General features: G+C 49.4%; 1 protein-coding gene across 5 annotated transcripts; it reads left to right on the top strand.

Moving 5' to 3' along the window:
* The first annotated feature begins 976 nt into the window (after positions 1–976).
* tcp11l2 (t-complex 11, testis-specific-like 2) lies at positions 977–10,585 on the top strand. 5 transcript variants are annotated; one of them, XM_080492481.1, is made up of 11 exons: positions 997–1,102; positions 4,129–4,297; positions 4,378–4,510; positions 5,202–5,322; positions 5,502–5,764; positions 5,843–5,979; positions 7,109–7,284; positions 7,366–7,547; positions 8,433–8,605; positions 9,041–9,824; positions 9,873–10,585. In XM_080492481.1, exons 2-10 carry the CDS (start codon positions 4,141–4,143, stop codon positions 9,355–9,357), a joined length of 1,659 nt encoding a protein of 552 aa, XP_080348607.1. In that variant the 5' UTR covers positions 997–1,102; positions 4,129–4,140; the 3' UTR covers positions 9,358–9,824; positions 9,873–10,585. The 5 variants fall into 5 exon arrangements, with proteins under 5 accessions (XP_080348606.1, XP_080348607.1, XP_080348609.1 ...); XM_080492483.1 differs by having other exon boundaries at positions 1,041–1,195; XM_080492484.1 differs by lacking the exon at positions 997–1,102 and adding an exon at positions 1,450–1,619.
* The last annotated feature ends 838 nt before the right edge of the window (positions 10,586–11,423 follow it).

Here is an 11,423-nt window from a genome sequence, read left to right as displayed (position 1 = left end):
TTATTTTTACATTGCCACATAGAATGAAAGGAAAATTAAATAGAATTAAGAGAGTGAGTGATATTGTGTGGATTCCAGGAGAAATGTGTAAATATCAACTTTTACTACTTTTAGTATTCCTATAGATTTTACAGTTACAGTTTTATTTATGTAGATTTTGAAATGAGAAATGTTGCGTGTACTACCCTGCCTATGTTTGCGTTCTGTTGTATGTGGGCTGCTGGAAACTTTAATTTCCCTCGGGATGAATAAAATATCGATTTATCGTATTGTTGGGACACATCTTTGTTGCCACGCGAATGAAAGCGTCCCTCAGAGAGACACTTTGAGACGCTCTGTCCTCGCGCTTCCATTGTGCTCTCAGTACATTGTGGTATGGTGTGTCCCTACCCCTCAGGGTCACCCTCCGATCCTCAGACCAGAGTCTCCTGAAGGTCCCAAAGACCCTTTAAAACCGGGGTGGACCGGTCCTTTCAGGCTGCAGCCCCTCCCCCCGGGGGGACCGGTCCTTTCAGGCTAGTCCCCCCCAGACTATGGAACAACTTGCCCTTGTCCCTCCGCATGCTCGATTCCACAAGTTCTTTTAAAAAGCACTTGAAGACGTTTTTATTTAAGAAAAGCTTTTAGCTAAATCTTTCTCTCACTTTTACTGTATTTTATGAAATTTGAATGTTCTGTTTTATTGCACCCATTTTATGTACAGCACTTTGTGATTTTGTTATGTGTGAAAAGCGCTTTATAAATAAACCTGACTGACTGACTTCCACTGACGTCACAATACGTCACATCCGTAAACAAACCCGACTGGACTGAACCATTCCAATGGATGTGAAATCGGTCAGTTTGTGCTCAGTACACGGATCATATCCAGCTGGCTGGTGAAGGTTTCCATTAAACGTGGATTCTAAATATCTGTTTGGTGCTTTTGAGGAATGAAAGTCGTTTTCCAGCCGCTGTGGGTGTTTGTCGTTGACTTGTCCTCCTGTAGTGGTTTGTTCTGTCGTTGCTCCAAGAGAAGAAGGACATTAAAGCCCAACAGACTGAGGACCAGAGTTCCCTTCAGGACCGAGACCTTCTGTCTCCTCTCTGGATCCTGCTTCAGGTGAAAACTCCTCTTTATTCTCACTTTGGGCTCGATTCTCGCTTCACTCCAACTTTTACTGAGGAAGGGGATTCAGTCTTCGACAGTTTTCAGGTTTGTCAGTGTGAATTTCAAACCAAAGCTGCTTCATTAAATTAAATCCGTCAACGATTCACCTTTACATGTAGTGTCATGACTTACTGATGTTTCAAAAGCCTTTTTAACTGAACTCTCAGGGACGATTTTGCAGTTTTCCCTGCTTGGTTTGTTTTTTCCCGGGTTGTGCAATTTCGTGTTTCATTAAATTCGTGTGCAACAGCTCCTTGTTATTGTCTGCTGAGCCCACGAGCTCTTGTTTTGGTCTGCAGCTCGGATCACGTGTATCTTCTCCTGGAACGTGTGGAGCGATTTTTTTTTTTTATCCAGTGGAGAGACGAAGCCTTGCAGCTGCGACCTCAGCCAATCAGGAGACAGGCAGTGGCGACAGACAGGCAGCCCAGCCAATCAGGAGAGCTGCTGACAGAAGCCCCGCCCCCTGGTCAGCTGCTTTGTTTATGTTGCCGTGCAGTCAGATGTGGAGCTCTTTGTTTCTGAGCACGGGGGAAAGTAACCAAGTACTCCCGTTACTGTTGACATAGAGACTTTTTTGGTAACTGGAGTATTTATTTCACACTTTGAGTGAAATGTACAGTGAAGCAGTGTGGGAGTAGTTGCTTCTTCCACCTCTGAATAACATAACAGGACTGGGAGTAACACTAAGAATACTCGCATTACTGTAACTTCTCTTGTGTGTAACTTACACCATGTAATCTAGTACTTTGCTTTCCTTAAACATCTTAAAGTTCCCAAATTACAAATTAATATTTGCAGGTCAATAATCAGTGTTTCAGTGGTGATCAATAGAAGCTTCCTGGGTCGATCAATAGAAGCTGCCATCACAGTTTTATGTTTAGTTTCAGTTCTTGAAGAGTCTTCCTCACAAAGACGACAGAACATCTACTCTGTATTCAGGTTCCTGGGTTCTGATCCTCCTCCGTCGCTCTGGATTATCTCTTAAAAACTGTCCTGCTGTGCTTCTGTGACCTCGCTGTCCAGTGTAGCAGATGATGTAATGAATGAGCCACACACACACACACACACACACACACACACACACACACACACACACACACACACACACACACACACACACACACACACACACACACACACACACACACACACACACACACACACACACACACACAGGCCCCCTCAAGCTATCTTTAGCCTGCAGAGTGTGTGTCTTCATTTATAGCAGCAGATAACTGAGCCTGAACGCCCAGGTCGCCCTGCCAGCAGGGGTCGCCCTGCCACCAGGGGTCGCCCTGCCAAAAGGGGTCGCCCCTATCACCAGGGGGCGCCCCTACCACCAGTGGTCGCCCCTACCACCAGTGGTCACCCTGCCACCAGGGGTCGCCCTGCCACCAGGGGTCGCCCTGCCAAAAGGGGTCGCCCCTATCACCAGGGGGCGCCCCTACCACCAGTGGTCGCCCCTACCACCAGTGGTCGCCCCTACCACCAGTGGTCGCCCTGCCACCAGGGGTTGCCCTACCACCAGGGGTCGCCCTGCCACCAGTGATCACCCTGCCACCAGTGATCACCCTGCCACCAGGGGTCGCCCTACCACCAGGGGTCGCCCTGCCACCAGTTGTCGCCCTACCACCAGGGGTCGCCCCTGCCACCAGGGGTCGGCCCTACCACCAGGGGTCGCCCTGCCACCAGTGATCACCCTGCAACCAGGGGTCGCCCTACCACCAGGGGTCGCCCCTACCACTACCACCAGTGGTTACCCTGCCACCAGGGGTCGCCCTACCAACAGGGGTCGCCCTGCCACCAGGGGTCGCCCTACCAACAGGCGTCGCCCTACCACCAGGGGTCGCCCCTACCACTACCACCAGGGGTCGCCCTACCACCAGGGGTCGCCCCTACCACTACCACCAGGGGTCGCCCTACCACCAGGCGTCACCCTGCCAGCGCTGCGTCTGCTCTCGTTTGGACCTTCCCACTGAGCAGGACTGATTATTAAAGGTCTGGTGTGATCAGAAGATCTTGTTTTGCTTTGTTCCGACTTTGTGGAGCTGAATGTTCTGACCCGTTCACTTCCGTCTCCGTCAGCAGCTTCGTTCTCCGTATGAAGGTCGGTGTGATGCGGAGGCGGGACAGGATCTGTGTTTCTGTCGCTCGTTCAGGAGACAAAAGGTCTCAGAGTCTCGTTTCTTCTCGGCAGTACGAGCAAAGCTGAATCCACTTGGGAGCGTTTACATCCTGTCGGTTCTGGGAAGCCGGCTGGAAACACTGAACCCTCGTCGTGCTCGGGGCGTTCGGATCGGTTCGGGGTCACCGAGGGCTTAGAGACGGACCGGGACAGTTACTGGAGAGTTTCTCACTGGAAAATCATTATGTGGCTTTAAATGATCGACTTATCGGCACAAAGTTGTGTTCAGTTATTTCCCACTAAGACCGTCTTCCATCTTTGAGGTTTTGCCAAGATAATATGAGAAATAATAAATATAAAGAGGTTAAAACAAAGTATTGTATAAGAACACATGTTTTTAAGCCAATTTAACATTAATGTTCACGCAGCAGCTGAAAGCTTTTTACCTGAAGCTTTAAAAAAAACAAAAAGAAGCTTGTGGACTCCTGGACTTGTTCACTTATGATATTTTTTTTGTAATTCAATTACTTACTGGGTTTTGCATTTTATTCTCTTTATTTACTTTTTGCGATAAAAGATCAATGGGTGTAAATGGAGATGCTCTTGTTCTATTAAAATCCAGTCTATGTCGATTCCCCTGCCCAATGTTTGTCCAGTCGAGACATCGATCACGAGAGAAACGTTTAAATTCATTCCGTTTCACCGCGAAACGATAAAGTTTTGATTCAAACTCCTTTAAACTTAATTTGACTGTCGGTTACCGTGGCAACAGTGTTTGCGTTGACCGTGTTTGCTGCCATGGCGACACGGAGTGTGACACTTGGTGGGAATGTTTCTTTCCCGTGTGCAGCTTCAGCTGGCGATGCCTCTGAACAACGAGCGGCCGTCCAGCGCGGACGACCGCGGGAGCGACGTGGAGTCGTGCTCCGCCGCCAGCGACCGGGACGGCTCCGCCAGCGAGACCTCCGCCAGCGAGACCTCCTCCAGCGAGAGCTCCAGCAGCAACTCCTCGCCCTCCTGTAGGTCCATGTGTCGGCTGTAAAGTTTCCTCTCTGCTGGGTCGGTTTGTAGTTAAAGTCCCGTTTGGCTCCTCCCACAGCGAGCCCTCCGAAAACCGTCACCCTGGATGAAGTGATGGACTCCTCCAGAGAGCTGCTCAACCTCCGACTCTCGCATGAGATCCTGGCAAACCGCCATTACCATGTGCCACAGGATCCTCTCCCCGAGGGAAGGTACGCCACTGCACGTGCCTCCTCGCTCCCATCATCATCATCATCATCACTTTGTCGTGCACGACGCAGCCAGCCGACTGCGGCGCCGCCGTGAAATACCACGACCTGCAGCCGGCGCCGCTCAGGGACGTGAAATCACAAGACTGACTGGTTCAATCCTGAAATATTGTGACATTCAATGACATTTTAGTGGAAATGATCAAATTCATTCATTTTGATTCAATAAGTACAAAACATGATCATTTCTACATTTTCAAATGTATTAAAGTCAATAACGTAATAACTTTCTAAAAGTGTAATAAAAGCACAACATTTTGAGTATGTTAGTACAGTATTGGCTGGTTATTAAATTATTAAAGTAGTTCTAAAAATATCATATCCAATAATGTAACAATACATTTTACTACAGATGTTAAATTGAAGTAATTCCACTTGTGTCCAGTGGGTGGCAGCAGTGAGTCAATCCATTTATGTACATATGTTAAAAGACCCCAAACTCTTGGATCCATTACTGCAACTTGTCTTTTTTATATTTAAAAGATATTCAAGTCTAAAGAAAGTGCATTTTAATGCTAATTATCTAATTTGATCACAGTTTCTTCTCTAGAATGAAAAGATAAAGAAAGAGAGATCATCTGAAAAATAAATGTCCTTTTAACTACTATTAAATAATTTCTTCTTTCTTTTTCAGTTTATTGAAGATGGCCAGAGACAACATGCACAAAGCATTCTGGGATATCCTGGAGGCGGAGCTTAACGACGACCCTCCTCAGTACGGACAAGCCATCAGTCTCCTGGAGGAGATCAGAGAGGTCCGCACACAACACGGCGCCATCTACTGTCTCAAAATATGTTAACGGTGATCGTGGCGTTTCAGACTGTTTGTGTGTCTGATGACGAGTTCAGCTGACGTCTGACGTCTCCAGAGTCTCTTCATTGATCCTTTATCGGTTGTTGGGCAGCAGGTCAAACCTTCCCCTTGTTTCCCCAGACGTTGCTGTCGCTGCTGGAGCCGAGCGGCGGGCCCCCGTCCTCGCCGCAGACCCTCTGCAGGCCCACGTCCTCGCTGCAGACTCGGATCCTGGAGGTTCTGGACCTGGACCTGATCCGTCAGCAGGCCCACAACGACGCCGTGGACATCCAGGGCCTCGCCGCCTTCATCATCGCCACCATGGGCAGGATGTGTGCCCCCGACAGGGACGAGGAGATCCGGAAGCTGAGGGAAAGCACCGCCGACGTGGTGACGCTCTTCAGGTAACCATGTGACCTGAACCGCCCAATGAGAGCGCAGAGACCCGGCCCAGATGATGACGCACCTCTGTATGTTTCCAGGGAGATCTTCAGAGTGCTGGACATCATGAAGGTGGACATGATCAACTTCTCCATCATGGGCCTGCGGCGAGTCCTGCACCGACACGGAGCCGCCTACCAGAGGGAACAGTTCCAGAAAATTCTGGAAAAAACACCCAGTGAGTCCTCGTCACCGTTTACTCACCGTTATTCCCACCGTCTGGGCCAGAAGTCTCTTTCTTTAGACCTTTGGCTGCTCAACAATATACATATCAAACATGGCAGGAAATACCACTAGGTGTCGCCATGTTGGATCACTAGGTGTCGCTATGTTGAATCACCTGGTGTTGGACCACTAGGTGTCGCTATGTTGGACCACTAGGTGTCGCTATGTTGGACTACTTGGTGTCGCTATGTTGGACCACTAGGTGTCGCCATGTTGGATCACTAGGTGTCGCTATGTTGGACCACTTGGTGTCGCCATGTTGGATCACTAGGTGTCGCTATGTTGGACCACTAGGTGTCGCCATGTTGAATCACTAGGTGTCGCCATGTTGAATCACCTGGTGTTGGACCACTTGGTGTCGCCATGTTGGACCACTAGGTGTCGCTATGTTGGACTACTTGGTGTCGCTATGTTGGACCACTAGGTGTCGCCATGTTGAATCACCTGGTGTTGGACCACTTGGTGTCGCCATGTTGGACCACTAGGTGTCGCTATGTTGGACTACTTGGTGTCGCTATGTTGGACCACTAGGTGTCGCCATGTTGAATCACCTGGTGTTGGACCACTTGGTGTCGCCATGTTGGACCACTAGGTGTTGCCATGTTGGACCACTAGGTGTCGCCATGTTGGACCACTAGGTGTCACTGTGTGACCACAGGAAACTCCTTCTCTCCAGTGTAAAATGTCCCGACAGGGATTAAATAATCCATCTCTATATAAATCTATCTACTGAGAGGAAAACAAGCTCACGTTACTGGAAATGGTGTTTTTCCTGATAAAGAGTTGAAAACGTTGTAAATAACAGTTGAGATCCATAACTGCAGAAAAGCTTCATCATGGCTGCTACTTCAGAAGGCGGAGCTCAGGTGGTGTAAATAAATTTAAACATGTTTTGTCGTCACATTTAATTCTAATAAAATGAGTTTTTTCCTAAAATAGAGCTGCACTTGGAGCTCATGAGTTTCCTATGGAGGTATCATGAAGAAAAGATCAGACTGTATTTCCAGACGATAAGTTGTTCTGCTGTTGAAAAGCGGCTGAGACTCAGGATCCTACTCTGGACTCGCTGTGACCCTGTTCAGGTGCTCTGGACCGGACCACCGCCTGGATCCGCTCGGCGCTGGAGGAGCTGCTGCCCGCTGGGTGGAGGTCCGACGGGGGGAAAGGACGGGTGGCACTGCCCGGGCCCGCTCAAATCCTCAACACTGCCTACCTCCAGATCCTCACCTGGGACTACAGCCGCAGCACGCTGCCCGAGGTGAGATGGGTGGAGGGTTAAGCCCACTCCACCCGCGGGCCGGACCAGACGCTGACGATGTTGTCCTGCGGTTGTCCTCAGACTCTGGTGTCGGACGAGCAGCGCCTGCAGGACCTGCAGCAGCAGCTGCAGCGGAGTGGAACCGTCAACCAGGTTCTGCTCATCGTCTTCAGCTCCGTCGGCGGGCCGATCCAGGACCTGCCCTCCTTGTCGGACCGCCTGAAGAAGATGGTGGTCGTGCTGCTGGATGGGATGCACCACCCGTACGTCCTCCTCCGCCCGGACCGCAGGCCTCTGTCAGGCTGCGGCGTTAAGACCTCCGTCAGAATGCGGCGTTAAGACCTCCGTCAGAATGCGGTGTTGAGACCTCCGTCAGAATGCGGTGTTTAGACCTCCGTCAGACCGCAGCATTAGTCCCCATCCACACCAGCCAAAATGATCTTTTTTCTCCCTCTTGTTCTTAAAAGAAATTCGATCCACGCGTCACTATGAACTCAAAATAATGGAGTTCACATGCCAGGCCTTTAGGGGGCGCTGTGACTCAGCTAATACACTCTAATACAGAGAAGATAGTGAGACTCTTCCTACTGGAGGAATCAACATGTGCTTTATTAAAGTGACGACCATCAGCAGCTTCTGCAGCTCCACCTAGTCCGCCATCTGGTGAGTGACATCACGGAGGGGGAGGCGGGGTTATAGGTCGAGAGGTGATGACATCACGGAGAGGGAGGCGGGGTTATAGGTCAAGAGGTTATGACATCACGGAGAGGGAGGCGGGGTTATAAGTCAAGAGGTGATGACATCACGGAGAGGGAGGCGGGGTTTTAGGTCGAGAGGTGATGACATCACGGAGAGGGAGGCGTGGTTATAGGTCGAGAGGTGATGACATCATGGAGAAGGAGGTGGGGTTATAAGTCAAGAGGTGGGGCCATACATCCTCCTTTTCAGCCAATGAGCACCTTGGCCATTTACACGCCAAAGCCGAGGCGACGTTTTCAGATTCCTCCACTTTGGAACTCGTTTTTAAAAAAAAAAAAAAAAGTTTTCAGGCTCCTGAACCGTCGTGAGGCTGATCGGACTGAAACCATGGGGACATGAAACGGCGGCGGCGAGTGGGCGGGGCCTTAAGCTCTCTTGTCTCCCTGCAGGAGCTTCGACCTGGACGAGGCGCTGAAGGGCGTTGGGGTGAAGATCTGCTGCGAGCTGAACAAGTCGCTGAGTGGGCGGGGCTACCCCACCCTGAGCGCCGCCCTGCAGGACACCCTGAGAGGGCAGATCTGCAGCATCGCTCACCCCGACAACCCCGTCCGCCTGCTAGTCGGTGAGGAAACTGAAGCTGTGATCACCTTTCTGCTTCCTTCAGTCAGTTTACGTTCAAGTTGTTAGATGCGATGACATTGAGTCAGTTTTAGGCTTCGTCACAGGGATTATTACCGTATTTTCTGGACTATAATCCATCAAAATGTCTGATGGGTGAAAAAAACAAGTCGACAGAGCAGCTTAACAGAAAAACTGACTTGTATAAACTTTAAGTATTTTCTTACTCTGGTTTGAATAATAAGGGAGTTCCGTGTACCTGTGTGAGTAACTACCGTATGTTGTTGGTAGAAGTCACACTTTTTGTTTTTTAGCTGTGACTTGTACTAGGAAGTCTTTTGATTATTGAAATATGCCTGTCCATACCATCAGTGACCACTAGATGTCTCTGTATGACCACGGACAGTTTTCAGTGTGTGAACGTTGCGTCTCCCCGCAGAGGACCGAGTACAGCAGTACTTCAAGACGCTGCTGTTCAGCTCCGAGCCCCACGTCAAGCTGGACGAGGTTCCGGCCGGCCTGGCGGCCATCAAGCCCGAGCTCGCCGCGCTGGCCGCCAACTTCCTGCCTCTGATCAACTACAACCGCACCGTGTACACGCCCTTCTACATGGACGTCATCAAGAAGCTGCTGTTCAGCCAGGGACCGCCGGCGCAGCCCGCCGGGGGGCAAACGCAGTCCGCCGGGGGGCAAACGCAGTCCGCCGGGGGGCAAACGCAGCCTCCATCACAGCCGGGTCCCGAGTCCAGCAGCTGAAACTAAACTCCCACTATTCTGCTGAGAGACTCGAGCAAACAACGACATCGTCATTCAGCTTTTATTGATGCAAGGAAGCAAATAACATGATCAATCTATCTTCTATAACAATTCTCCTGTTCAGGGGGGCTGGAGCCCAAACCACATTACTACAGGTGAGGGCGGGTTCACCTGGACAGGTGAGGGCGGGTTCACATGGACAGGTGAGGGCGGGTCCACCTGGACAGGTGAGGGCGGGTTCACATGGACAGTTGAGGGCGGGTTCACATGGACAGGTGAGGGCGGGTTCACCTGGACAGGTGAGGGCGGGTTCACATGGACAGGTGAGGGCGGGTCCACCTGGACAGGTGAGGGCGGGTTCACATGGACAGGTGAGGACAGGTTCAGCTGGACAGGTGAGGGCGGGTTCACATGGACAGGTGAGGGCGGGTTCACATGGACAGGTGAGGGCGGGTCCACCTGGACAGGTGAGGGCGGGTTCACATGGACAGGTGAGGACAGGTTCAGCTGGACAGGTGAGGGCGGGACTCAATTATACATTAACAACATAATAACCGGGTTCACAGATACTTTCCGTTTCAGTGTTTTCATCATTTTATTCCATTATTGGCTTTATAGAATTTAAAAGAACCTAAAAGTTTAATGGTTGTTAAGTTTAACTAGAATCCCCCATTTTCACTTCAGCCGCTCAAACCTGGAATCCGGGTCTCAAAGTGTAAACCCCACCGCCATCTTTACCAAGTCTCACCGCCATCTTTAGAAACTGAGCGGTGCGAAGCACAAACATTTTTACAGTATATCGAGAAAAGAAGCACACAGAGCAACTTATTTATCTTACACACACACACACACACACACACACACACACACACACACACACACACACAGTGTAATTGATTCTAATGATATTTTATGAGAACGTTTGACGTCGATCCTCCTCCATTAGTTTTAGTTCGTTTGCACGAGTTACTTGATAGTTTTTATAATTTCTCACCGTGTTTCTTCCTGTAAAGTCGTAGTTTTGTTCTGCGTCGGTCCACTTTACGGAACTGAGCGGCGTTTTGTTGATTAGAGGAAATGAAAAGCGATTTGAAGTCCAAACGTTTTCTGGACCTTGTTTGTACCAAGAAAAGCAAAAAACTTCAGCTTTCCAGAAGTTTACTTGAAAAAAATGAAAGTTTGTGTGGAAATGTGTTACGACATTAGTCTCATAAAAACTTTGAAAGTGACCACGGCGTGATGTTGTTAATGAGTGGAATCCATAAGACAAGGAGGACCCTCCAAGACCCTCCAGGACCAGGACTCTGCAGGACTAACACCCTCCAGGACCAGGACCCTCTAGGACTAACACCCTCCAGGGACCCACCAGGAGCAGGACTCTGCAGGACTAACACCCTCCAGGACCAGGACCCTCCAGGACCAGGACCAGGACCCTCCAGGGCTTGACCTTCATTAAACGTTACAGGTGTTGTGAAACAAACGTGACTTTTCTCTTCATCTCTTCCACTGCTGTCATGATTCCTACTTTGTCTCCTGAGATTAATGCGTTAATGACACATTAGCAGCATTAGCATTATGCTACTAGCATACATATACACACACACAGTAGCAGCATTATGCTACTAGCATACATATACACACACACAGTAGCAGCATTATGCTACTAGTATACATATACACACACACAGTAGCAGCATTATGCTACTAGCATACATATACACACACAGTAGCAGCATTATGCTACTAGCATACATATACACACACACAGTAGCAGCATTATGCTACTAGTATACATATACACACACACAGTAGCAGCATTATGCTACTAGCATACATATACACACACAGTAGCAGCATTAGCATTATGCTACTAGCATACATATACACACACAGTAGCAGCATTAGCATTATGCTACTAGCATACATATACACACACACAGTAGTAGCATTATGCTACTAGCATACATATACACACACAGTAGCAGCATTATGCTACTAGCATACATATACACACACACAGTAGCAGCATTATGCTACTAGCATACACATACACACACAGTAGCAGC

Source organism: Lipophrys pholis (assembly GCF_963383615.2).
Source record: "Lipophrys pholis genome assembly, chromosome: 22".
Taxonomy (NCBI): domain Eukaryota; kingdom Metazoa; phylum Chordata; class Actinopteri; order Blenniiformes; family Blenniidae; genus Lipophrys; species Lipophrys pholis.
Note: the sequence above shows the minus strand (reverse complement) of the source record. Positions and strands in the feature narration are given on the sequence as shown.